General features: G+C 41.2%; 1 protein-coding gene across 12 annotated transcripts in view; it reads left to right on the top strand.

The window, feature by feature from the left end:
- SYNE1 (spectrin repeat containing nuclear envelope protein 1) overlaps window positions 1-25247 on the top strand; it is a 672549-nt gene that overhangs the window by 501811 nt on the left and 145491 nt on the right. For all 12 annotated transcript variants that reach the window (XM_075339554.1, XM_075339558.1, XM_075339562.1 and 9 more), the window contains 4 exons: window positions 4287-4388; window positions 21633-21752; window positions 21898-22098; window positions 23303-23476. In XM_075339554.1, coding sequence (XP_075195669.1) covers window positions 4287-4388; window positions 21633-21752; window positions 21898-22098; window positions 23303-23476 — 597 coding nt within the window. The remainder of the gene's footprint in view (window positions 1-4286; window positions 4389-21632; window positions 21753-21897; window positions 22099-23302; window positions 23477-25247) is intronic.

Genomic DNA, 25247 nt, shown 5'->3' with positions numbered 1-25247 from the left:
ATCAGCAACCATGGGTTCTTGTAAGCAGCTGCCTAGCACTCTGAAAATGAAAATGTTGGACGCCCACAAAGCTATAAGAAGATAGTAAAGTGTTTTCAAGTTGTCATTTTCTCACTTCGATGTGTAATTAAAAAATGGCAGTTACCAGGAACAGTAGAGGTCAAGATAAGGTCTGGAAGACCAAGCAAAATTTCTGTGAGAGCTGCTCGTAGGATTGCTAGAGAAGCAAATCAGAGCCTCCACTTAACTGTAAAAGACCTTCAGTAAGATTTAGCAGACTCTGGAGTTGTGGTACATTGTTCTACTGTTCAGAGACACCTGCTCAAATATGGCCTTCATGGAATAGTCATCAGAAGAAAGCCTCTCCTGCGTCTTCACCATAAAATTCAGCTTCAGAAGTATGCGAAAGAACATCTAACCAAGTCTGATGCATTGTGAAAACAAGTCCTGTGGACTGATGAGGTTAATATAGAATTCTTTGGCCACAATGATAAAAGGAATATGTGGAAAAAAAGGACACAGAAATAATGGAAAAGAACATATCACCAAGCATTAAGCATGGGGGTGGATCAATCATGCTTTGAGTTTTGTTGCAGCCAATGGTACGTGGAACATTTTACAAGTAGAGGGAAGAATGGATTCAATGAAATTTCAACAAATTCTTGATGCAAATTTAACACTATTTATATAAAAGCTGAAGTTCAAAAGAGGATGGCTTCTACAAATGAAAAATGATCCTAAACACATATCAAAATCCACAATAGACGACCTCAAAAGATGCAAGCTGGAGGTTTTATAATGGACCTCACAATCCCCTGATCTGAACATCATTGAAAATCAGTGGCTAGACCTCAAAAGAGCAGTGCATGGAAGACGAGCCAGGAATCTCACAGAACTGGAAGACTTTTCCAAGGAAGAATGGATGAAAATCTCTCAAACAAGAATTGAAAGACTCTTGGATGACTACAGAAACCATTTACAAGCTGTGATACTTGCCAAAGGGGGTGCTACTAGGTACTAACCATGCAGGGTACCCAAACTTTTAAATTTGCCATTTTCATCCTTTGTTCATTTAAAAATGTAAACGCTGAAAATATTTTTGTTTTTTGCCTAAAATAGAATGGAAATGTCCTCTTTAACTGTATGCCATATAGAGATCATTTAATTTTCTACTTGTTTAACTGTTCACAATAACAGTAATTTTGACCAGAAGTGCCCAAACGTTTGCTTGCCACTGTATATACAGTATATGTTCTTTGGATTCCACCGATATTAGAGGGGTTTAGTTTACATGTTATGCTACTCACCTACTCTCTCACCATAGAGTTACCTATATACTAACCAGTCACGTTTCTTTGGGTTGGGTATAACCATAGATATATGATAGTCTTCTAACTTGACCACTCATTAGCAGCTAAAAAAAAATAAAAATAAATCTTTATTTTTATATAGCGCTAACATATTCTGCAGCGCTTTCCATACATCAGGTGCACTGTTCCCATCAGGGATCACAATCTAAATTCCCTATCTGTATGTCTTTGGAGTGTGGGAGGAAACCGGAGAACCCGGAGAAAAGCCACGCAAACACAGGCAGAACATACAAACTCCTTACAGATGTTGTCCTTTGTGGAATTTGAACCCAGAACCCCAGCGCTGCAAGACTGCAGTGCTAACTACTGAGCCACCATGCTGCCCTATTTCCATGTCTCTTGATGATTTACCTTGGTTACCAGCGCACACCGCTTAGTGCTGGCTCCCTGCACTCGTAGCCAGAGTACACATTGGGTTAATAAGCAAACCGCTTTGCTTATAGTTACCCGATGTGTACCTTGGCTACGTGTGCAGGGAGCCGGCTTCAAGAAGCTGCGGACGCTGGTAACCAAGGTAAATATCGGGTAACCAAGCCTTTGCTTGGTTACCCGATATTTACCTTGGTCACCAGCGTCCGCAGAAGCCAGCTCCCTACTCCCTGCACATTCAGTTCGTTGCTCTCTCGCTGTCACACACAACGATGTGTGCTTCACAGCGGGAGAGCAATGACCAAAAAATGGTCCAGGACATTCAGCAACAACCGGCGACCTCACAGCAGGAACCAGGTTGTTGCTGGATGTCACACACAGCGACATCGCTAGCAAGGTCGCTGCTACTTCACAAAAAAGGGTGACTTAGCAGCGACGTCGCTGTCTTTGTGTGTGACATGACCATAATGCTTCTCTGGTTCCCCGCTGGTCCCTTGTTCCTGGTCTCTCTCTAAACACAGGAAGTGACTAATCAGACAATTCCTGGCTGCACAGTGACCAAGCCTCAGTCCAAAAGTTTGGACACACCTTCTCATTCAAAGAGTTTTCTTTATTTTCATGAAAATTGTAGATTCACATTGAAGGCATCAAAACTATGAATTAACACATGTGGAATGAAATACTTAACAAAAAAGTGTGAAACAACTGAAAATATGTCTTATATTCTAGGTTCTTCAAAGTAGGCGCCTTTTGCTTTGATTACTTCTTTGCACACTCTTGGAATTCTCTTGATGAGCTTCAAGAGGTAGTCACCAGAAATGGTCTTCCAACAGTCTTGAAGGAGTTCCCAGAGATGCTTAGCACTTGTTGGTCCTTTTTCCTTCACTCTGCGGTCCAGCTCACCCCAAACCATCTCGATTGGGTTCAGGTCTGGTGACTGTGGAGGCCAGGTCATCTGGTGTAGCACCCCATCACTCTCCTTAGTCAAATATACCCTTACACAGCCTGGAGGTGTGTTTGGGTCATTGTTCTGTTGAAAAATACATGATGGTCCAACTAAACGCAAACCGGATAGAATAGCTTGCCGCTGCAAGAGGATGTGGTAGCCATGCTGGTTCAGTATGCCTTCAATTTTAAATAAATCCCCAACAGTGTCACCAGCAAAGTACCCCCACACCATCACACCTCCTCCTCCGTGCTTCACGGTGGGAACCAGGCATGTAGAGTCCATCCGTTCACCTTTTCTGCGTCGCACAAAGACATGGTGGTTGGATCCAAAGATCTTCAATTTGGACTCATCAGACCAAAGCACAGATTTCCACTGGTCTAATGTCCATTCCTTGTGTTCTTTAGCCCAAACAAGTCTCTTCTGCTTGTTGCCTGTCCTTAGCAGTGGTTTCCTACCAACTATTTTACCATGAAGGCCTGCTGCACAAAGTCTCCTCCTAACAGTTGTTCTAGAGATGTATCTGCTGCTAGAACTCTGTGTGGCATTGACCTGGTTTGTAATCTGAGCTGCTGTTAACCTGCGATTTCTGAGGCTGGTGACTCGGATAAATTTATCCTCCGCAGCAGAGGTGACTCTTGGTCTTCCTTTCCTGGGGTGGTCCTCATGGGAGCCAGTTTCTTTGTAGCGTTTGATGGTTTTTGCCACTGCACTTGGGGACACTTTCAAAGTTTTCCCAATTTTTCGGAATGACTGACCTTTATTTCTTAAAGTAATGATGGCCACTCATTTTTCTTTACTCAACTGCTTTTTTCTTGCCATAATACAAATTCTAACAGTCTATTCAGTAGGACTATCAGCTGTGTATCCACCAGACTTCTGCACAACACAACTGATGGTCCCAACCCCATTTATAAGACAAGAAATCCCACTTATTAAACCTGACAGGGCACACCTTTGAAGTGAAAACCTTTTCCGGTGACTACCTCTTGAAGCTCATCAAGAGAATGCCAAGAGTGTGCAAAGCAGTAATCAAAGCAAAAGGTGGCTACTTTGAAGAATCTAGAATATGACATATTTTCAGTTGTTTCACACTTTTTTGTTAAGTATTTCATTCCACATGTGTTAATTCATAGTTTTGATGCCTTCAATGTGAATCTACAATTTTCAGAGTCATGAAAATAAAGAAAATTCTTTGAATGAGGTGTGTCCAAACTTTTGGTCTGTACTGTATATAGTGCTATTAATGCCAGAGAGCTTTACATACATCAGCAATATCGTTCCCATTGGGGCTCACAATCTAAATTCCCTATCAGTATGTGTTTTGGAGGAAACTGGAGAACTCGGAGAGAACATGCAAACTCCTTGCAGATGTCGTCCTTGGTGGGATTTGAACCCTGGACCGCAGCGCTGCAAGACTGCAGTGCTAACCACTGAACCACTGTGCCACTCTATCTATGATAGGATGTATTGTAATGGTACCATTGACTTGTGTAGACAGATGTAACAAAATAAGACAAAGTATTTTGTCATATTGGCTTCATAAGTATTGGAGTAGGTTGCAAGGGTCTCAAATTCATGACTGTGTTGTTTTTTTGCAGAATGATCTGAAGTTACTTTTCACATCCTTGGCTGATAACAAATACATCATATTGCACAAACTTGCTGAAGCAGCTGAGAGGCCGGCAAAAGACCAAATGCAGGTAATATGTGCATACCATCTAATGATGGTATCAAGAAATCCTAAAAAAGTATTAAGAGGCTAAAAAAATATGCTCCTCAATAACTAATATGATCAATAAAATCTGCATGAATAGCTATTGAGGTTGAAAACAGACACATGTCTACGCTAGCAGACACAGACAGAAGAGGGCCCCTGTGCAAGAACAATATTTGGGCTCATTGGGACCCAATAGTTCATCATAATGCACAATTCATTCAGCTTTGGAGGTAGAAGATATGTCTGCCCCTGCGTGTCCTCAAATTGCAAAACCTTATTCGCCCAGTGTTAGGAAAAATAATAAACCATGGGACTACTGTGGCCATTTGTACCTAACATGGTAAAAACCCTTAGCGACAATACATCACAGTTGGGTAGGTTACCTGGTTAAAAAACACCATTAGAAAAGAAAAAATGCCTGCAGAACACTCATTCCTTAGCAAAGGGACACAAAAAGTCAATAGCCCAACAACAGCAAATCATAAAGAAATAACAGCATAAGGCTTGGGCTCGATTTTCATCTCGGAGAGTTGGACGAGTGTTCTCCATATATCATTCCTTATGTAATCTGAATTTGCGGGGGGGTTCGTACCCAAAGACTTTTATTAGCAAGTCTCATCCGATTTACTCGTCCACTCTCAGCATGCTGCAATTTTCTTCTCATGTCAAATACAACTGAGAAAAAATACACAGATCTGCACTGCCCCATTGAATAACATTGGTCAGAGTTCAATTCCTTTTTTAATCATATTGCACCCGTCCGATTTATACACTCGTATCAGCGAGCCCTAAAAGTCTTAAAACTTCGATTCCTTGATTACAAACCCTCTGTGTAGGTTGAAACATTGAATTTTTGTAATTCAGGAATAAATGATTACTCGGTGTGTTAAGAGTGTGAGAAGAGAATCGCGTTGACAATTCAACACACTGGGCAGCATTTTGAGCACATCCTTTAGTAGGTTACTGTCGTTCTTCCATGTCACAAACGTGTCAATAACTCCATAATGAATAAAGCTACGTTAAAAATGAGCACACCATTTGTTTTCTTGTGTAATTCTCTATGTGATTGATGTGTCACATGACCTCCTTCCCATTGAAAAAAGTAAAGTTGAATTCAAAATGGCAGCTTTGCATATGGCCACTATGGGTGTCACCCGGCCTCAAATGTTTGGCCCCTCCCATGTACTAATATGCCACAAACGGTAAGGTGATATCAGCAACCACTTCCATTTTACCAGGGTGTATCCATACTTATGGCCCACCCTGTATACTAAAGGCCCAGTCACACTAAACAACTTACCAGCGATCCCAACAATGATACAACCTGATAGGGATCGCTGGTAAGTTGTTAGGAGGTCGCTGGTGAGATGTCACACTAAGCGACGCTCCAGCGATCCCACCAGCAACCTGACCTGGCAGGGATCGCTGGAGCGTCACTACACGTGGAAGCATGCTGCACTTGGTAACTAAGGTAAATATCGGGTAACCAACCCGATATTTACCTTGGTTACCAGCGCACACCGCTTAGCGCTGGCTCCCTGCACACCTAGCTGCAGTACACATCGGGTTAATTACCCGATGTGTACTCTGCTACGTGTGCAGGCAGCAGGAGCCGGCTTCTGCGGACGCTGGTAACCATGGTATACATCGGGTAACCAAGAAGCTCTTCCCTTGGTTACCCGATATTTACCTTCGTTACCAGTGTCCGCCGCTCTCACACTGCCAGTGCCGGCTCCCTGTTCCCTGCACTCCTAGCCACAGTACACATCGGGTTAATTACCCGATGTGTACTCCAGCTACGTGTGCAGGGAGCCGGCACTGACAGCTGAGAGCGGCGGACACTGGTAACGAAGGTAAATATCGGCTAACCAAGGGAAGGGCTTCTTGGTTACCCGATATTTACATTGGTTACCAGCGTCCGCAGAAGCCGGCTCCTGCTGCCTGCACATTTAGTTGTTGCTGTCTCGCTGTCACACACAGCGATGTGTGCTTCACAGCGGGAGAGCAACAACTAAAAAATGGTCCAGGACATTCAGCAACAACCAACGACCTCACAGCAGGGGCCAGGTTGTTGCTGGATGTCACACACAGCAACATCGCTAGCAAGTTGTGCCTCAGCAGCGATGTTGCTAGCGATGTTGCTTAGTGTGACGGTACCTTAAGATCTGTAACAAATTTTGATGGCAGGTCACATCCAACTCATTAGTCCTAATTGCAGTTTATTTTATTGATAAAGTAAATAATGAATCCTATTCTGGATTGCTCAATATAAAGAGCACAAATCTCCTTATCTACTATTTATACATGGGAACCATCTAAAGCTCTGCCTTCTATTACCATAATGGATCTGGTGTGTGATTTTTATGCATTCCTGAAAGTGTCTGTCTTGTCTTGTATTTCCTTCATCCGTGTTGTGTCTGTTTTGTGTTACTTAGTATTGTCTAAGGTTCTGTACACACTTCCATTCTGACATTGTCTCTTCCGTTTTATAAACAAACAGAAGTAGTGATCCATGGCATCAGTTGTGCGAATGGAGGCTCAATGATTATTGCAGAGTTTTTCCTTCTGTTCTAAAAGACGGAACCCATAAGGCTCACAAAATAATTAATGGGGCCCCCTGCTTTTGTTTGCATAACTGATGCAATTAGTCACTTAATCCATTTGTCTGTTTTTTCTGACTTGTGAACAGAGCCTAGCAAAGTGCAAAACTCAAAGCAGCCTCTCAGACATTTATTCTCATCGTTATGCAAATAATGGTAATTTTCTTAATCTTGACACATAAGAGTTTATCCATTTTTGGAAAAGTATTTAGTCTCGAAATATTACTGACAAATGTCTGTCAGAGTATCTAATCCTTCAACGAAAACTTACAAAGATCTAAATGTGCAAAAAACAACCCATGTATAAAAATAGAAACAATAGTATAGGGATAAAAACACTGATCAAAAAATCAAAGCGCTCAAGAAAAGTGTCTGTGATATCGGTAAATGAACAAAGGTAATGAAGGCAACAATACAAATTATGGCAAATTGGAGACAAGCTGCGAAATAACGTGTTTCCCTGAAAATAAGACTATGTATTATTTTTTGCTCGAAAAGATGCACTAGGGCTTATTTTTAGGGGATAGCTTATATAGTCTGTCTGCCTTCTTTTGTTGATGTCTGCTACCTTTAAAGAAGTGTCCTGCAGTATTCTTTAACTTTCTTAGCTGTTTGGACACTTCATTATGGAAAAAAAATCCAAAAAATCACAGTAGGGCTTATTTTCAGGGTAGGTCTTATTTTGGGGGAAACCGTGTATATACCGTATATATATATATATATATATATATATATATATATATATATATATATATATATATATATATATATATATATATATATATATATATATATATATATATATATATATATATATATATACAGACAGGGTGGTCCAAAAGTAGGTGGACAGTATGTGTAATAGGGTTATCAAACATGAGGTAAAGTGAAACTGACTCAGTTGCCAGTAGCATCCAATCAGATTCCACCTTTCATTTTCCAAAGAGCCTGTGAAGAATGAAAAGTGGAATCTGATTGGTTGCTAAGGGCAACTGAGTCAGTATCACTTTACCTCATGTGTGATAACCCTATTACACATACTGTCCACCTACTTTTGGACCACCCGGCATATATATATATATATATATATATATATATATATATTATCATCAATAATTGGGTAATTAAAATTGTATGTGAATTAATGTTGAACATGTATACCAGGTGAAAACAAATATATGTGACCCGTACAAATGTTGCTATTTATATTTGATTTAACCTTGAATACATGTTTAACATTAATTCATACTCCATTTTCCTAGTGTGTGTGTGTGTGTGTGTATATATATATATATATATATATATATATATATATACCTTTATAGATATCATATATATTTAGTATCTTGCCTCCAATTTGACCTCATTTGTATACAAATATTATTGCACTCATTTCTTTTTCATTTACCAATGTCAAAAACATTTTTCTCTTGTCTTAATTACTGTACTATGTTTGAATGTGTTCTATGTTCTATACATGGGTAGTTTTTAGTGCAGAGGTATAGCTCATTTTTTGAGTTATTCGCTGAAGTAGTGCACAGTGGACAGGTGTGCACTATATCGCCTGCTGCTTTCTATTTTATATACCTCCTCTCATAGGTTTGCTTAGTGCAGACGTACAGGTATATTCCCCTATAATTGAAAAGATCTAAATGTGACACCACAGATTTTGTGTAATTATTGCTACACCTTTTTAAAGGGGATCAGTCAACAGGTTTTTGCTATGTAATTTGAGGGCAGCATAATATAGTGGCAGAGAGCCTGATTCCAGCAATCTGTCACTTACTGGACTTCTTAGTGCAGTTTTGCAGGAATTTTTTATCTTCTCTGTTGTAGATGTAGCTGAGCTAAAATTGCTGAGCTGTGTATAACCCCGCCCACAACACTGATTGGTGGCCTCCTGTGTTGACTGTTCCTTGTTAGCGAGCTTCCATTCAGTGGTGGGGCGGGGTTATACAGATTAGCTAGTCTGGCATACATGTGAGGCCTAATCTTGTAGTGATAATGTCCTGCTGATAAAATACTTATTGTATTGAAACTATAGCTCCCAGCCTTATAAGAAGCACATTGCTGGAATCAGGGTTTCAACACCTACCTCATGCTGGTCTAAGATTAGCACAACCTTCTGACAGATTCATTTTAATGGCAGTTTTCCAAGTGCAAAGCCCCACTATATTATTTTATAACCCTTTATAATTACCCTATATCATTGCACGATCGCCATTAAACTGTTTTTCTCCAGTTTTGATAGGAGCCAGATCGGTTTTGTCCAATGTATCTTTTTTTCAATTGGCTAGAAAATACAGGTCCACAGCAGCAGGTGGTGAAATTTGCTGTGATTTCTAACCTCTTTAATAATTAGTCCAAATTCTGATATTTTCCAAAGAAAGGCATTCAAACAGCTCTAACATATTCTGCTTTTTTTGCATTATTTTTGAAAGCTATCATTTTCACATAGAGAAGATCATTGGTAAATCTTCCCACAATTAACTGTTTGTCAAACTTACTTTAAAGCCTTAAGCATTCATTATTTGCAAAGTGGCTTTATAGGGAATCTGTCAGCAGGTTTTTGCTATGTAATCTGACAACGGCATGATGTAGGGAAAGAAAGCCTGATTCCAGCGGGTTTCTTAGTTTACTTGGTGGAGCAGTTGTGTTATAATCACTTGAATAAGAGGAAAAAATATCGGCACATCCAACGTAAAATAATTATAATCACTGTTTTCTCTGTTGCAGATCTAGCACTGCTCATAATGCTGAGCTGTGTATAACCCCACACAAATCACCTATTGGCAGTTTTCTTTGTACAGCTGCAAATCAGTGGTATGGTCAGGGGTTGGATGACACTTAGTCCACTACTGATATTCTCCTGCTGATAAAACACTGATTTTATTAAAACTGAAAAACACAATCTAGTAAGTGACACATTACTAAAATCAGCTTACATAGCAGAAATCTGCTGATCGATTTTCTTTATACACCGTGTGCAGAATTATTAGGCAAATGAGTATTTTGATCACATGATAGTTTTTATACATGTTGTCCTACGCCAAGCTGTATAGGCTTGAGAGCCAAATACCAATTAACTAAATTAGGTGATGTGCATCTCTGTAATGAGGAGGGGTGTGGTATAATGACATCAACACCCTATATAAGGTGTGCTTAATTATTAGGCAACTTCCTTTCCTTTGGCAAAATGGGTCAGAAGAGAGATTTGACGGGCTGTGAAAAGTCCAAAATTGTGAGATGTCTTGCAGAGGGATGCAGCAGTCTTGAAATTGCCAAACCTTTGAAGCGTGATCACTGAACAATCAAGCGTTTCATGGCAAATAGCCAACAGGGTCGCAAGAAGCGTTTTGGGCAAGAAAGGTGCAAAATAACTGCCCATAAATTGAGGAAAATCAAGCGTGAAGCTGCCAAAATGCCATTTGCCACCAGTTTGGCCACATTTCAGAGCTGCAACGTTACTGGAGTATCAAAAAGCACAAGGTGTGCCATACTCAGGGACATGGCCAAGGTAAGGAAGGCTGAAAAACCACCACCTTTGAACAAGAAATATAAGATAAAACGTCAAGACTGGGCCAAGAAATATCTTAAGACAGATTTTCAAAAGTTTTATGGACTAATGAAATGAGAGTGACTTTTGATGGGCCAGATGGATGAACCGGAGGCTGGATCAGTAAAAGGCAGAGAACTCCACTCCGACTCAGACGCCAGCAAGGTGGAGGTGGGGTACTGGAATGGGCTGGTATTATCAAAGATGAACTTGTGGGACCTTTTCAGGTTGAGGATGGATTGAAGCTCAACTCCCAGACCTACTGCCAGTTTCTGGAAGGCAACTTCTTCAAGTAGTGGTACAGGAAGAAGTCGGTATCGTTCAAGAAAAACATGATTTTCATGCAGGACAATGCTCCATCACATGCATCCAACTACTCCACAGCGTGGCTGGCCAGTAAAGGTCTAAAAGATGAAAAAATAATGACATGGCCCCCTTGTTCACCTGATCTGAACGCCATAGAGAACCTGTGGTCCCTCATAAAAAGTGAGATCTACAGGGAGGGAAAACAGTACACCTCTCGGAACACTGTCTGGGAGGCTGTGGTGGCTGCTGCACGCAATGTTGATCGTAAACAGATCAAGCAACTGACAGAATCTATGGACGGTAGGCTGTTGAGTGTCATCAGAAAGAAAGCTATATTGGTCACTAATTTTTTTGGGTTTTGTTTTTGCATGTCAGAAATGTTTATTTCTAAATTTTGTGCAGTTATATTGGTTTACCTGGTGAAAATAAACAAGTGAGATGGGAATATATTTGTTTTTTATTAAGTTGCCTAATAAGTCTGCACAGTAATAGTTACCTGCACAAACAGATATCCTCCCAAGATAGCCAAATCTAAAAAAAACCCCACTCCAACTTCCAAAAATATTAAGCTTTGATATTTATGAGTCTTTTGGGTTGATTGAGAACATAGTTGTTGATCAATAATAAAAAAAATCCTCTAAAATACAACTTGCCTAATAATTCTGCACACGGTGTAGAATTCATCAAATATAGGAGAATCTGTTAGCCCCGTTAGGAGGCAAAGCAAAAAAGTTCTTGCTAGGAATTTTTCACCAGTTTGAAATATTTCACCAATCTCAAGGACACCCACCATAATATCATGGCAGACCTCCGTAACATAACACTTTCACCACCAAGCTTACAAGGTATGAATGTTCTGCCGGGCTGCAGTGTGTTCTGCACATATCCGCCTTATCTATCTGTGTCTGATCTTTGAATTGCTTTTTCTTGCATTTCATATTTTCAGGGATTCTGTCCTTTTCTTCAATCTACAGGAACCCTCTACCAAATGGGGCGCATTCCACGATATCGTTAGCAATGTGCAGAACTTTTTTATGCATGCTGTAGACCTTTCATCCTCTCTGTGCATCTGTCTTCATTAAGATATCTACTATCACCGTAATAGTAGACATAACAGAAATTATTGTACCAGATAAAGGCAGTACAACACATTGTTTAGTATTTTACAAAATTGATTCCTTTTTGTCCTGCTAAGACTTCCCCTTTCCATATGTTCTGTGTGTGTCTATGGCCATGGTAAGGAGAGCTCCTATATAAGCTAGAGTGGAAAGCCACTAAGTGTCAGGAGGCCCTAGCCTATTATTACATTACATGGACATGAGCCACTACTGCTTGGGTAATATATGACTAATTACAACGGCCCCCCTATAATAACATCTAGCTGACTGAGGTTTCAGGACCGCCTGACTTATCTGTATACTTGTATACATAAAAAGCACCCAACCCTCCACCTCACCCAGCCTTCCACATCATTCTCACCATTACTTATGGCCGCCATGGACCTGTATGCATGAACAGCTGATCATTCTATCACTGATGAGGAGGATCTTGGAGCGCTTCTCACAAGAGATGAGGGAACCTGAGGTTCGGTGTTCCTACCAAACACAGACTTTACAAAAAAAACAGAGTTCAGGCTCGGAGTTCGGGTGCTTTATGTAGGAACTTCACACTTCACTCAATCATGCATCGCTGCGATTGGGTACACTCAGTGCTCAGCCCAGTGTGAGCCGCTTGTAGTGTTTGAATGGCTCACACTGGGGATAACAACAGCACGATCGGATGTAGTGACACCCCCCCCCCAAAAAAAATAATGGAAAAATCCTGCCCACTCGCAACCGGAAGGAAGTCCTTTGTTTATTGCTGGCTGCTTGTGGGCGGAGACCTGAACTGCCCAATAAGTGACTTAAATTGGGGTTCAGGTCAAGTCCAGGTCCCAAACTGAACTTAATCTAAAGTCCGGCAGAACCAAACTTCCAGGGGCCTGCTCATCTCTACTCCTCACATCTTTATGTTCATAACAGAGTAAACATTTCTTCATATACTATTCTTCAACAGGTCAGCATACTGTGCATACAGATCTCCTTTAACACTAGAACTACTGGACTCGTGACACCTATATAGAAATACATGGTGCAAAGTAGTCAAAATGACTACCTCAGTAGTTCTAGTATTAAAGGGAACCTGTCAGCAGGTTTTTGCTGTGTAATCTGAGAGCAGCATGATGTAGAGTCAGAGAACCTGATTCTAGGGATGTGTCACGTATGGTGCAATTTTGATAAAATCCCTGTTTCTTCTGCTGCAGATGTAGTAGTGTCCAGAATACTGAGCTGTGTATAACCCCAGTGATTGACAGCTTCCTGTGTACACTGTGTACAAGCTGACAATCAGTGGTGGGGCGGGGTTACATAGATTAGCCGGACTGCCTTGTATGTCACACCTAGTGCTACAGTGGTATCTCTTACTAATAAAACATTGATTGTATTGAAACTACACCAAGCTGCTGAGCAAGTGACACATTCATGAAATCAGGCTCTCTGCTCCTACATCATGCTGTTCTTAAGGCTGCTTTACAGGCTACCACATTGCTAAAGCGATGTCGTTGGGGTCACGGAATTTGTGACGCACATCTGGCCGCTTTAGCGATGTCGTTGCGTGTGACACCTATGAGCGATTTTGAATCGTCGCAAAAACGTTCAAAATCGCTAATCGGTGACATGCCCCCCTATTCCCAATTATCGTTGCTGCTGCGTGTACGATGTAGTTCGTCGTTCCTGCGGCAGCACACATCGCTGTGTGTGACAACGCAGGAACGAGGAACCGCACCTTACCTGCGGCCGCCGGCAATGCGGAAGGAAGGAGGTGGGCGGCATGTTACGTCCCGCTCATCTCCGCCCCTCCTCTGCTTCTATTGGGCGCCCGCTTAGTGACGTCGCTGTGACACCGAACGAACCGTCCCCCTTAGAAAGGAGGCGGTTTGCCGGTCACAGCGACGTTGCTAGGCAAGGTAGTAGTGTGACGGGTCTGAGCGATGTTATGCGCCACGGGCAGCGATTTGCCCGTATCGCACAACCGATGGGAGCGAGTACCCACGCTAGCGATATCGGTAATGATATTGCAGTGTCTAAAAGCAGCCTTTAGATTAAAAACCTGCTGAAAGATTCCCTTTAAGAATATATTTGCAATACACATACATAACATGACATTGAATATGCCCATCTCTCACATTTGGCTTAAGTACTTTGAGGTACAGTATTGTATTATTAAACCACTATTGATTCAGTTATTTAATACATTATTTTTTATTGTATAGCATGGAAGGATTTTGTAGCAAAGTTTTGGATTTATTTGTTTTTGTACATGTACAGAACACTTTCACTTATTGTTAACACCAACAAATGGTGGATAATAAATATATATATTTGTTTTCTGTAATAAATGAGCTGAATAAAAAGACCACCTGTCTACTTTCTGAGTATGAAGTTATTAGTGTGTGCAGTAGAGTCTAATAAAAGAGAATCTGTCCATGATTAATCCGCAGAGAGGACATGTTATCTGTCTCTTGAGGCCCTTGTCAGTGTACAGCCAGCTGTTCTCCCTATATTCTTCAGACAAGGGGTTCTCTTCTTAAGGCTCCGTTACACGCAGCGACATCGCTAACGAGATATCGCTGGAGTCACGGAATTCGTGATGCACATCCGGCGTCGTTAGCGACGTCGTTGCGTGTGACACCTAAGAGCGACTGCTAACGATCCGAAAAATGGCAAAAATCGTTGATTGTTGACACGTCGTTCCTTTCCCAAATATCGTTGCTGATTTTGCACGCAGGATGTTCGTCGTTCCTGAGGCAGCACACATCGCTACGTCTGACACGCCAGGAATGACGAATAACAGCGTTCCCGCGTCCTCTGGCAACGAGGTGGGAGTGACGTTAATACGGCTGGTCTCCGCCCCTCCACTCCTATTGGTGGCCCGCTGTGTGACGTCGCTGTGATGCCACACGAACCACCCCCTTAAAAAAGAGGTTGTTTGCCGGCCACAGCGACGTTAGGAAGGTATGTACGTGTGACACGTACTAGCGATATTGTTCGCCACTGGCAGCGATTTGCCCGTGAGGCACCCACGACGGGGGCGGGTGCGATCGCTAACGACATCGCTAGCGATGTCGCAGTGTGTAAAGCGGCCTTTAGACATGCTCTAAAGACACCTTGGCTTTTAAACCAACTTTAGTGTTTGCAGAACACTATACAATACACAGTATATCATATACAGTTTATACAATTGCACAGATACAATTCTCACAATATTTGAAAATATTAACTCTATATGGTACATTATATATAGATATCCTAGGCCTGATTAGAAAGATATCAGCAGTGCTTTTCACTTGTTTCCAAAATGATTTAGAAAGAGATTTTTTTTATCAAATAAAAAAAAATGATTAAACATTTTGCAGTTGATTGGCCTTTTAAATCCATCCATTACAAGACAGAGGGAGAGGTTTTCTTAGCTCACAAAACTAGGGACAATTAAGGGACATTTCACTGTGGACTCCGAAAGGTGTCTTACCATTGCACTGGAAAAGAAAAATAAAAGCAACTTTAGGTAATATCAGTCATTCTTGTATGTGGTCTTGATTAGTGTTGAGCGAGTATGCTTGTCACTACTCGGTACTCGCACGAGTATCACTGTACTCGGGCTACTCGGCGGGTACCGAGTAATTTCGCGATACTCGTGCTGTACTCGTGGTCTTCATGTTGGCGCTCTTTTGAGAGCCAGCCCTCATGCAGGGATTGGCTGGCAGACCGCAATGCCACAGCCCTGTTACTTGTGGAATTGCAGTGATTGGCCGGCCCTCACAGAATGACCGTGCCTTTAGCCCGACACTTCCCCGCTCGGCTACGGCCCCTCCCGCACTCCACTCCGCGTGTATATATATATGCACGCTTACACACACACGCACGTTTTTTTTTTTAATTTACAGTTTTATGGTTTCTACATGCTGCCGGTGGTCATTTCACAAAAATACTCGGGTCTCCCATAGGATAACATTGGGCTCGGTGCTCGGGCCGAGTACACGAGTATCTTGGGATGCTCGGCCCGAGCCTCGAGCACCCGAGCTTTTTAGTACTCGCTCATCACTAGTCTTGATGGCCAGCGAGGTGCATTACCACATTTCCTCAGTAGCATCTACCTGCAACATATACTATTTTCAGCAAGTTTCAAGAGCTCTGGTCACTAGTGATGAGCGAGCACTGCCATGCTCGGGAGCTCGGTACTCATAATGAGCAGCTAAACGCTCGGATGAGTGCGACTCATGTACCAAGTGTAATGGAAGTCAATGGGGGAATTGAGCATTTTTCTGGACGATTTCCCTAAAAAATGCTTGAGTTCCCCATTGACTTCCATTATATTCAGGTGCTCGAGTCACTAGCATCCAACTGCTCGTTATTAGAGATGAGTGGACCCATGGAAGTTCGGTCGGCAGGTTCAGCCGGACTGTAGATAAAGTTCGGGTTTTGGACCTGGACTTGACCTGAACCCCAATGGAAGTCACTAATTGGGCAGTTTGGGTTTCCGCCCACAAGCAGCCAACCATAGACACAATAGTTCCTGAGGCGGGTAGGCAGGACTTTTCAATTTTTTTGGATGCTTGCTACATCTGATCACACTGTTGTTACCCCTAGTGTGAGTCGAATAAACACTGGGTTAAGCACCAAGTGTACCCGAGCACAGCGATGCTCGCGTGAGTGGTTTGCATACGGAAAGCACTCAAACTCCAAAGCCGGACTATGTGTTGTTTGGTAAAGTGTGTGTTCGGTATGGACACTGAACTTCGGGTTCGCTCATCTCTAGTTATGAGTACCGAGCATCCGAGCATGGTAGTGCTCATTCATCACTACTGGTCACCTAATCATTGGGCCCCTAACAATTACTGCTTATGCCCTAACAGCAGCACAGTGTGGAATTGTGGGTTCATGTACAATGCAGTATAAAATGTTTGCAAAAATAATCAATGAAGCCTAAAATGGAGTAGGTAAGTTTCATGCCTTAGTATCAGACTTTGGTATGAATATCAGAATCTGACTAATTGACACGACCAGTCCATGTCCCTATCTTCAGACACTGGAAACTCATGAAAAATCCTAACTTGGAAATTACAATAAAGGTTCATTCAGGAATTTGTTTTTCATGCACGAGAAAAACAGACAAAGATTCATCAAACTTTAGTCTCCGTTTTATCAGATGAGAAAGAAAATTGTTTTTCCTGCTTTTCCTATCAATCAGTCCATGATGGCTTCTAACTAAGGGATGTCCGATTTTTTTCATGGGTCTATAGACTTCCATTGGTGATTTTGATCCGACACTTGGAGCAATATCGGACATGTCTGTAAGCTTTTGCTTTGTCCAATCAATCAAGAATATCATAGATATAATTTCAGTCCATGGAAAATATGGATAATACTTGTACGGGAAGTACAGACATGATCTCATATGTTAAAAATATTTAGACCTCTGTTAATGCGTAAAAAATTCAGTTCTACACACAAGGTTTTCTACTTGGAATCATATGAAATAGCACACACACAGATCATATATAAATATGATTGGTAAAATAGCTTTTATGTCACTGTAATTATAACATTGGTAAATAAATTACAGAAATAAGGTCCATGGAAATGTCTTTAGATACAGAAGCAGCAGATTATATTCAGCCTGAGGGCGAATGTAGCTAGTGAGCCTTTATGATCCCTTTAATAGTTCATCAGAAGCAATTGTTGGAAAAGTAAAAATGGGTAATAACATTTACATCTAATCAAATCTAATAAACATTTAACTACAAGTACACGTTTGCTGAGAAAAGTGCTTAAAACGTATAGTGCTGATTAATAATGAAAAAGCTCCATGTGACATCTTCCTAGGGTTGCATATTTTAGTGTAACCAGGTGATAAAAATATAATTCAGCTTTAGGATTTACTAATGTAGGGAAAGTTTTACTTATCTGACTGCAGTCATCCTGGAAGCATCCTTCTGTCCACTCCAGAGAAAGTAAACTGAATGCCGTCTATGGTACGAGAAGAGATACACAAGAATGAGCCACCGGGAAGCACCAAATCCGCACTACAGAATAGTGATGACAGTAATGAACTCAGCTTCTGGATATGTTTTATATTTTATATACTATGAGATTTTCCATACATCAGTTAAGGCCCCTTTACACACTGCAACATCGCTAGCGATATCGCTGTAACGTCACTGGTTTTGTGACGTAATAGCGACCTCCCCAGGGACATTGCAGTGTGTGACACGCATCAGTGACCTGGCCCCCGCTGTGAGGTCGCTGATCACTACAAGTCGTTCAAGACCATTCTTTGGTCCTTTGTTTCCCGTTGCGCAGCATGCATCGGTGTGTTTGACATGTTACGACGACATCGTTAGCGACCCAGCCCATAGGCGTGCTAGCGTTCCCTTTCCAGCGAGGTCGTTCTGCAGGTCCGTATCGCTGCTGCGTCATTGGCCAGATCTGCCTGTTTGACAGCTCACCAGTGACTGTTAGAGACTTTCCAGCAATCCCGGCCAGATCGAGATCGCTGGTGGGATCACTAGAAAGTCTCAGTGTGTAAAGGGGCCTTTACACAGTCAAGGAAAATGACATGTTTTTCGGTCCACCCTAATTATTTGTGGGCATCAGGACTAAAGGCCCCTTTACACACTGCAACATTGCTAGCGATATCGCTGTAACGTCACCGTTTTTTCGACGTAATAGCGACCTCCCCAGCGACATTGCAGTGTGTGACACGCATCAGCAACCTGGCCCCCGCTGTGAGGTTGCTGATCGCTACAAATCGTTCAGGACCATTTTTTGGTCCTTTGTTTCCCGCTGCGCAGCATGCATCGGTGTGTTTGACACAATTACAGCGACATCGTTAGCGACCCAACCCGTAGGCGTGCTATAGCATCCCCTACTGTGTGACACGTCCCCAACGACCAGCGAGGTTGTTCTGCAGGTCTGTATCGCTGCTGCGTCGTTGGCCAGATCTGCCTGTTTGGCAGCTCACCAGTGACTTTCCAGCGATCCCAGCCAGGTGGGATCACTAGAAAGTCTCAGTGTGTAAAGGGGCCTTAAGATACTGAAGGTCTTCTCAGAGCTGTTGTAATATGCAGGTGGAGGTAAATCATTGTGTATGAATGTGTGTGTATATATACATACTGTAATGTGCATACACAATGACTTATCTCTGAGAAATAGCTGTCAGATATTTTCTTTGTGGAACAGAATGGAATATATCATAGTATATAAAATATAAAGCAGTGACAGACATATCATTAGTGCAGCCTGTGCGGCCGCACTAGGGGCCAAGAGGTACAGGGGCCCATTTCTACCTCCAAAGCAGGAGGAATTTTGCATTTTGATGAGCTCTTAGGCTGCAAAGGGCCCATATATTGTTCTTGCACAGATGGGCTTTTCTTTCTGTGTCTGCCAGTGATAAAAAGCATGTATAGAAGATGAGTTCATAATTTGGTACTGTCATATCTACCATGTATTAGTTGCCAGTTCCAATGCTTCTGATGCTGCCTGTTAGGTGGCTCAATTTATATATATATATATATATATATATATATATATATATATATATATATATATATATAAAGTATACATACAGTATATATCCAAGTGGATCACTATACTGTATTTATTGAGCCTTCTAACAAATATATATATATCCTGTGTGTGTGTGTGTGTGTGTGTGTGTGTGTGTGTGTGTGTGTGTGTGTATATTTATTTATATGCTGTGAGCCCTCGCGGGCAGGGACCTCTCTCCTCCTGTACCTGTCTGTGTCTTGTATTGTTTATGATTATTGTGCTTGTTGCTATTATGTACACCCCTTTCACATGTAATGCGCCATGGAATTGATGGCGCTATAATAATAATAATAATAATAATAATAATAATATGTTCACTCAGTGGTTAGCACTGTTGCTTTGCAGCACTGTGGTCTAGGGTTCAAATTTCATCAAGGACAACATCTACAAGGGGATTGTATGTTTTTTGCGAACCCCAGTGGTGATGATGTCTGTACAGTGCTGAGGAATATGATGGCGCTTTATAATCCTGTAAAACAAATAAATGCATATATTACAAATGATTCCAAAGTATGTGATCAGATGTAACAGCTCCTTGTAGTACACCTTATATTAATAAAACATTCATCAACTTGCTGTCTCGTAGTGAAATGTCTCGTAATAAAGTCGCTAAGGAATCGACTGCAGACATTAAAGAAATAATCCAAGTTTATAATTTTGCACCTAATATTATATTAGTCACACATTTGAATTGTAATTTATTCTTAAAAAGCCCCAAGGATTGCTTGGTGAATATTTTCTGCCTCCTATGTGCTAACCTAATAGTTTCTGTGGCTACCTGCAAAGCTTTTAAATACCGAACACTCAGTGAAGATTGAATTAAAGGGGTTTTCCCATGATAAAAGTTAATTTTAATCAATAGATCTTGGCATAATAATAAGTTTCACAATTGGATGTTTAAAAAAAATGTTCCTGTGCTGAGATAATCTTATAAATGTTTCCCTGCTATGTGCTGTGTAATGGCCGTGTCTGACAGAGACATGGTCTGATCATACCACATCTCCTGGGCCAGGGAGGAAGTAAAAAAGTATACAGATAGCACAGCATGGGATCACAAATAATTATTTCTTTGAGCTAAAACTTAGAAAAACCAGGAGGGAAATGTTGTACCTCACAAAAAGAATCAGCTGTACTGTAATGTCTGTATACTCTTTTGTTCCCCCCCCCCCGCTCAAGAGTCAAGAGCTGATGGTATGGTCAGACACAGCCATTACACAGTACACAGCAGGGACACATATATACGATAAGATTATCTCAGCACAGGTACATTTTTTTAACATATCCAATTGTGAAAATTATTATTCCAAGATCTATTGATTAAAATAAACTTTAAAATTAGCTTTGTTTGTGGGAAACCCCTTTAAATTGCCCAGAGCATATTAGTACAGTGGAGGTGTCCAGTAATTTTCAGGAAAATGTATGATTCCCATTAATATAACTAGTTGTGTTTAGTGATGAGCGAGCACTATCATGCTCACGTGCTTAGTACTCAGTTAATCGATCAGTTAATGCTTGGACAACTCAAGTGCCCGAGTATAATGGAATCAATGGGGTAATCAAGCATTTTTCTGGAAGCTTTCCCAGAAAAAATGCTCAAGTAGCCACCCCATAGACTTCCATTGTACTCGGGTACTCGATCTGCACCCAACTTAGCATCCAACTGCTGGTTATGAATACTGAGCTTCTAAGCATGATAGTGCTCGCTCATCACTAGTTGTGTTGAGTTGAATACAATAAGGCTTAAACAATTAAGCAATTTCCACCCGTGAGCGCTGCAGGTTTGTAAATGGAGAAAATTACAAGTGGTCACTATTAATTCATAAACAATATGAGAATAACATTATTTATTTTCCTTCTAAACAAGTGCTTTTCTCATTGTGCACAAAGAGGATCCAATTAAAAATTCTAGTAGGTTGTTTGTTAATCAAGTCCATAAGACCTGTCTCCATAATTGGGTCTATCAGCTTCAGATGGGGTCAGAACTGTGTCAGAACCTGGGTTCACTGGAAGAAGAATTGGTACTCTGGTGTGTGCCAATCCCACTTTGAAAATAACCTTGTGAGACGTTTAGACTTGTTATCAAACCTAATGTCGTTGATTTTATTGTTTTCTTTCCATAGGCCATAATACAAGCTGAAGAAAGTGTAAAAGAACTAGATACTGAAATTGCAGAGTTGAAAAAATGTGGAGACAAACTACAAGTGGATCAGCAATCCATGCAGGAGCTATCCAAACTTCAGGTATTGAAAAGATCAATTTATTTTTCTCAGTAGTGTCCAAAATAATAATAATAATAATAATAATAATAATAATAATAATAATAATAATAATAAAAACCTTAATTTAAAGCCCTCCAGAGTGATTGGTAACATGTTCCCTCTCTAGGACACCTATGATGAACTTATGATGGTCATCAGCTCTAGGAGAAGTGGCCTGAATCAGAACCTTGCCCTGAAGAGTCAGTATGAAAGAGCCCTGCAGGACCTGGCAGATCTAATTGAGACCGGACAGGAGAAGATGTCAGGTGGAAAGAAATGCATTGTGTCTTCTAGACATGAGGTCAACATTATTCTGGATAAACACAAGGTAAATGTGTAATTGTAAAATATTATTAACCACAATCATTATACTGTCCATCCCAATCAGCTGTGTGTATATCACCTTTGCTGTTATCCAGCTGGGTACCATACTGCAAAATGCTAAGATGGAATGTTGTCACATATATTGGATTATCAGCTACAGTAATACTTTGACTTGACTTAAGAGTGCACCAACTTATGAATTTTCAAGATATGAGCTGTCTCTCTGTATCTATTTTGCTTCATAATGCAAGTGGAAATGTGAGGTACTAGCAGCTTATACTCACCCTCTCTCTCCAATTCCCCTCAGGGCTGTGTCCTTATCTCATGCGGTCAGCTGATCTGTGTGTAAGAGCGTGTTAGCACTCACACGCTGATGAGCTGAAGCATTCTCACACTGATCAGCTGACTGCATGAGATGAGGATGCTGCGCTGTTGAGAATAGGAGGTAGAAGGCGTTTAACAATTTTCTTTACAGTGTGATGGGGGCCATGTACCAGGATGGCGGGCCATGTACCAGGATGGGGGTCATGTAACAGGATGTGGGATTATATATACCAGGATGTGGCATCATGTAACAGGATGGGGGACCATATGTACCAGGATTGGGGGCCATGTTCCAGGATGGTGTATCTTATGTTCCAGGATGAGGGGCCATGTAACAGGATGTGGGATCCTATGTACTAGTATAGGGGTCCATATACCAAGATGGGAGGCCATATACCAGAATGGTGGATCATATGTACCAGGATAGGGGGGGGCATGCACCAGTATGAGGGATCATTTTTACCAGGATGGGGATTATGTATAGCAGTGGGGGGGGCCGTGTACCAGGTTGGGGGACCATAAATAGGGACTGGAATGGATTAATAGAATTTTAATTATTTTTAATGAGTAAATTTTATTTGACATAAGAGCTAATTGAGTTAAGAGCTCGGCCTCAGAACAAATTAATCTCATACGTCAAGGTATTACTGTATTTGTAAAGTCAGTGTAAACAGGAGTATAACTACAATAGACGCATGGGTTTCAATCGCACTCAGGGTCAGGAGCCTACGGGGCTCAAAATGTCCCTTTGACCCATATTTTAAAAAAAACACTGTTATTAAAGTTTTACAATAATTGGGGGCCCCATAGAAGCTTTTGCCTTAGTGCCCATGAGCTTCAAGTTACGCCACTGAGTATAAATAAATGTTAACATCTTTCTCCAGGAATATTTCCAAGGATTGGAGTCACATATGATCCTCACTGAAACTCTCTTCAGGAAAATCAGCAGCTATTCTTCATCCAGAGAGTCTCAGCACCACTCAGACCTGATGGCAAAGGCATCTACAGTACTAAAGCTATCCCACAAGAGGGGTGTGGAGCTGGAGTATATACTTGAGGTTAGAGGATTTGTGTCACATCAATTATACGGATTATATGTTGTCAGCACAAAAGCTAGAGTTGAAATAGCTTGGGAACAATCCTTTGAATCTTTTTGATCAATTGTTTCACTTTTTGTCTGGTTTAGATTGTGCTCGCTGAGAGTCAATGGTTAAGTATGTAGATAAATACCGAGCATATGGAAAGTCAATTACTGTCCTAATCTGGATAAATCCAGGATTGGAATATATGCCAGCAAACCTTATAACTGTTAGTGTTTCATCCCTGACATTCTCTGTGTTTTTCATTTTTTAAACTATGATTTAAAGTCAACATTCCCAATTTAAGGATTTCATAATGACCAATAAGATAGTTTACAGTTTTCAGGGCACTTTTATATTGTAGTCTGGTTACTGAAATTAAGAAAATGTCAAAACCAAACAAATCAAATGAATTCCTTTGCCAGAGATTGAGATAATAGGGTGTTATTTAAAGGGAATCTGTCCAAACGACTGTACAACTGAAACCATTCATATGGCTTTATGTGTCCTAGAACACTAATAATAATGGTTACCTGTATGTTATTAATCTGATGTGTCAACACTGAAAAATCAACCTTTGATACCATAAGCAGAATAGTCTGGAACTGCATTGAGGGTGTGTCATTGTCCTCTGAGAGACACCCCCCCCCAGTTCACTTCTAGGCTAATTTGCATGTGTCTTTGAAGTTTTATTTCTCAGTACTGGCACATCTGATTATGAAGCAAGTATTATTTTTACTGTTCTTCTAGGAACTTCTAGGACCTATACAACCATACCACTAGTTAAATCCTCATAAGAGATCTTCCTTAAAGGAAACCTGTCGCCAGGTTTTCCCAATATAAAAAATGGCCACTACCTTTCAGGCCCTTTTTGCAGCCTTCTGGTGTGCTATTTGTATGCCCTATGCATAGCTTAAGTATAATCATTATACCCACAGACGGCGCGGTCCGGTACGATGAGCGTCTCTGGTCTTGATCCAGAGCCTCCTCTTTTCCTACAATCACCGTCCTCCTTCCCTGTTTCATGTGAATAATGCATCCTACGTCATCCACATAGGATCTCCCAATCGCGCTCCTGTGCCGGTGTACGTCGCTCTGCCATACTGAGGGCAGAGCAAAGGACCATAACTTGCATGCGTAGAGCGATGTGCGCCTGCACAGGATCACTATTGGGAGATACTCTGTGGATGATGTAGGAGGCATCATCTACATGAAGAAGGGAAGGAGGACTGCAATTGTAAAAAGAGAGGAGGCTCCGGATCAAGACCAGAGACGCCCATTGTACCAGACCACTCTGTGTTTGGGTATAATAAAAGGTAATTTTAGAGCAATGGAAAGGTGATTGGGGACATATATAGCTTAACTGAATGCTGTAAAAATATTCCAAAAAGTGGTAGCAGTGCATATATTGGGAAACCTGGTGACAGGTTGGCATTAAGACTAGGTTCACATTTATTTAGTGCACTGCTTTGAGTACTATATGTGAATTTTCATCTAATTTCTTACAAAAACAAGATTTAGGTATAACCCCTGATGATGCCTGTATATTATGACAGACTGAATCACTCTGTATTCCCTTTAGTCTATGTTCTGGTGGCGTCCATCATTTTAGGTAGACAAAGACATTGTCTACTATACCATCGTGTTGGCCTCAAAAAGATGGACACCCCTGGATTTGAGGCCAAAGTGAAGTCTGCCCTAATATACTAAATGGCTCTTTCGTTCTATCCCAATGTCGTTTTTTGGGGGA

This window comes from Anomaloglossus baeobatrachus, chromosome 3 (genome assembly GCF_048569485.1).
Source record: "Anomaloglossus baeobatrachus isolate aAnoBae1 chromosome 3, aAnoBae1.hap1, whole genome shotgun sequence".
Taxonomy (NCBI): domain Eukaryota; kingdom Metazoa; phylum Chordata; class Amphibia; order Anura; family Aromobatidae; genus Anomaloglossus; species Anomaloglossus baeobatrachus.
This window is presented reverse-complemented; position numbering and strand designations above follow the sequence as displayed.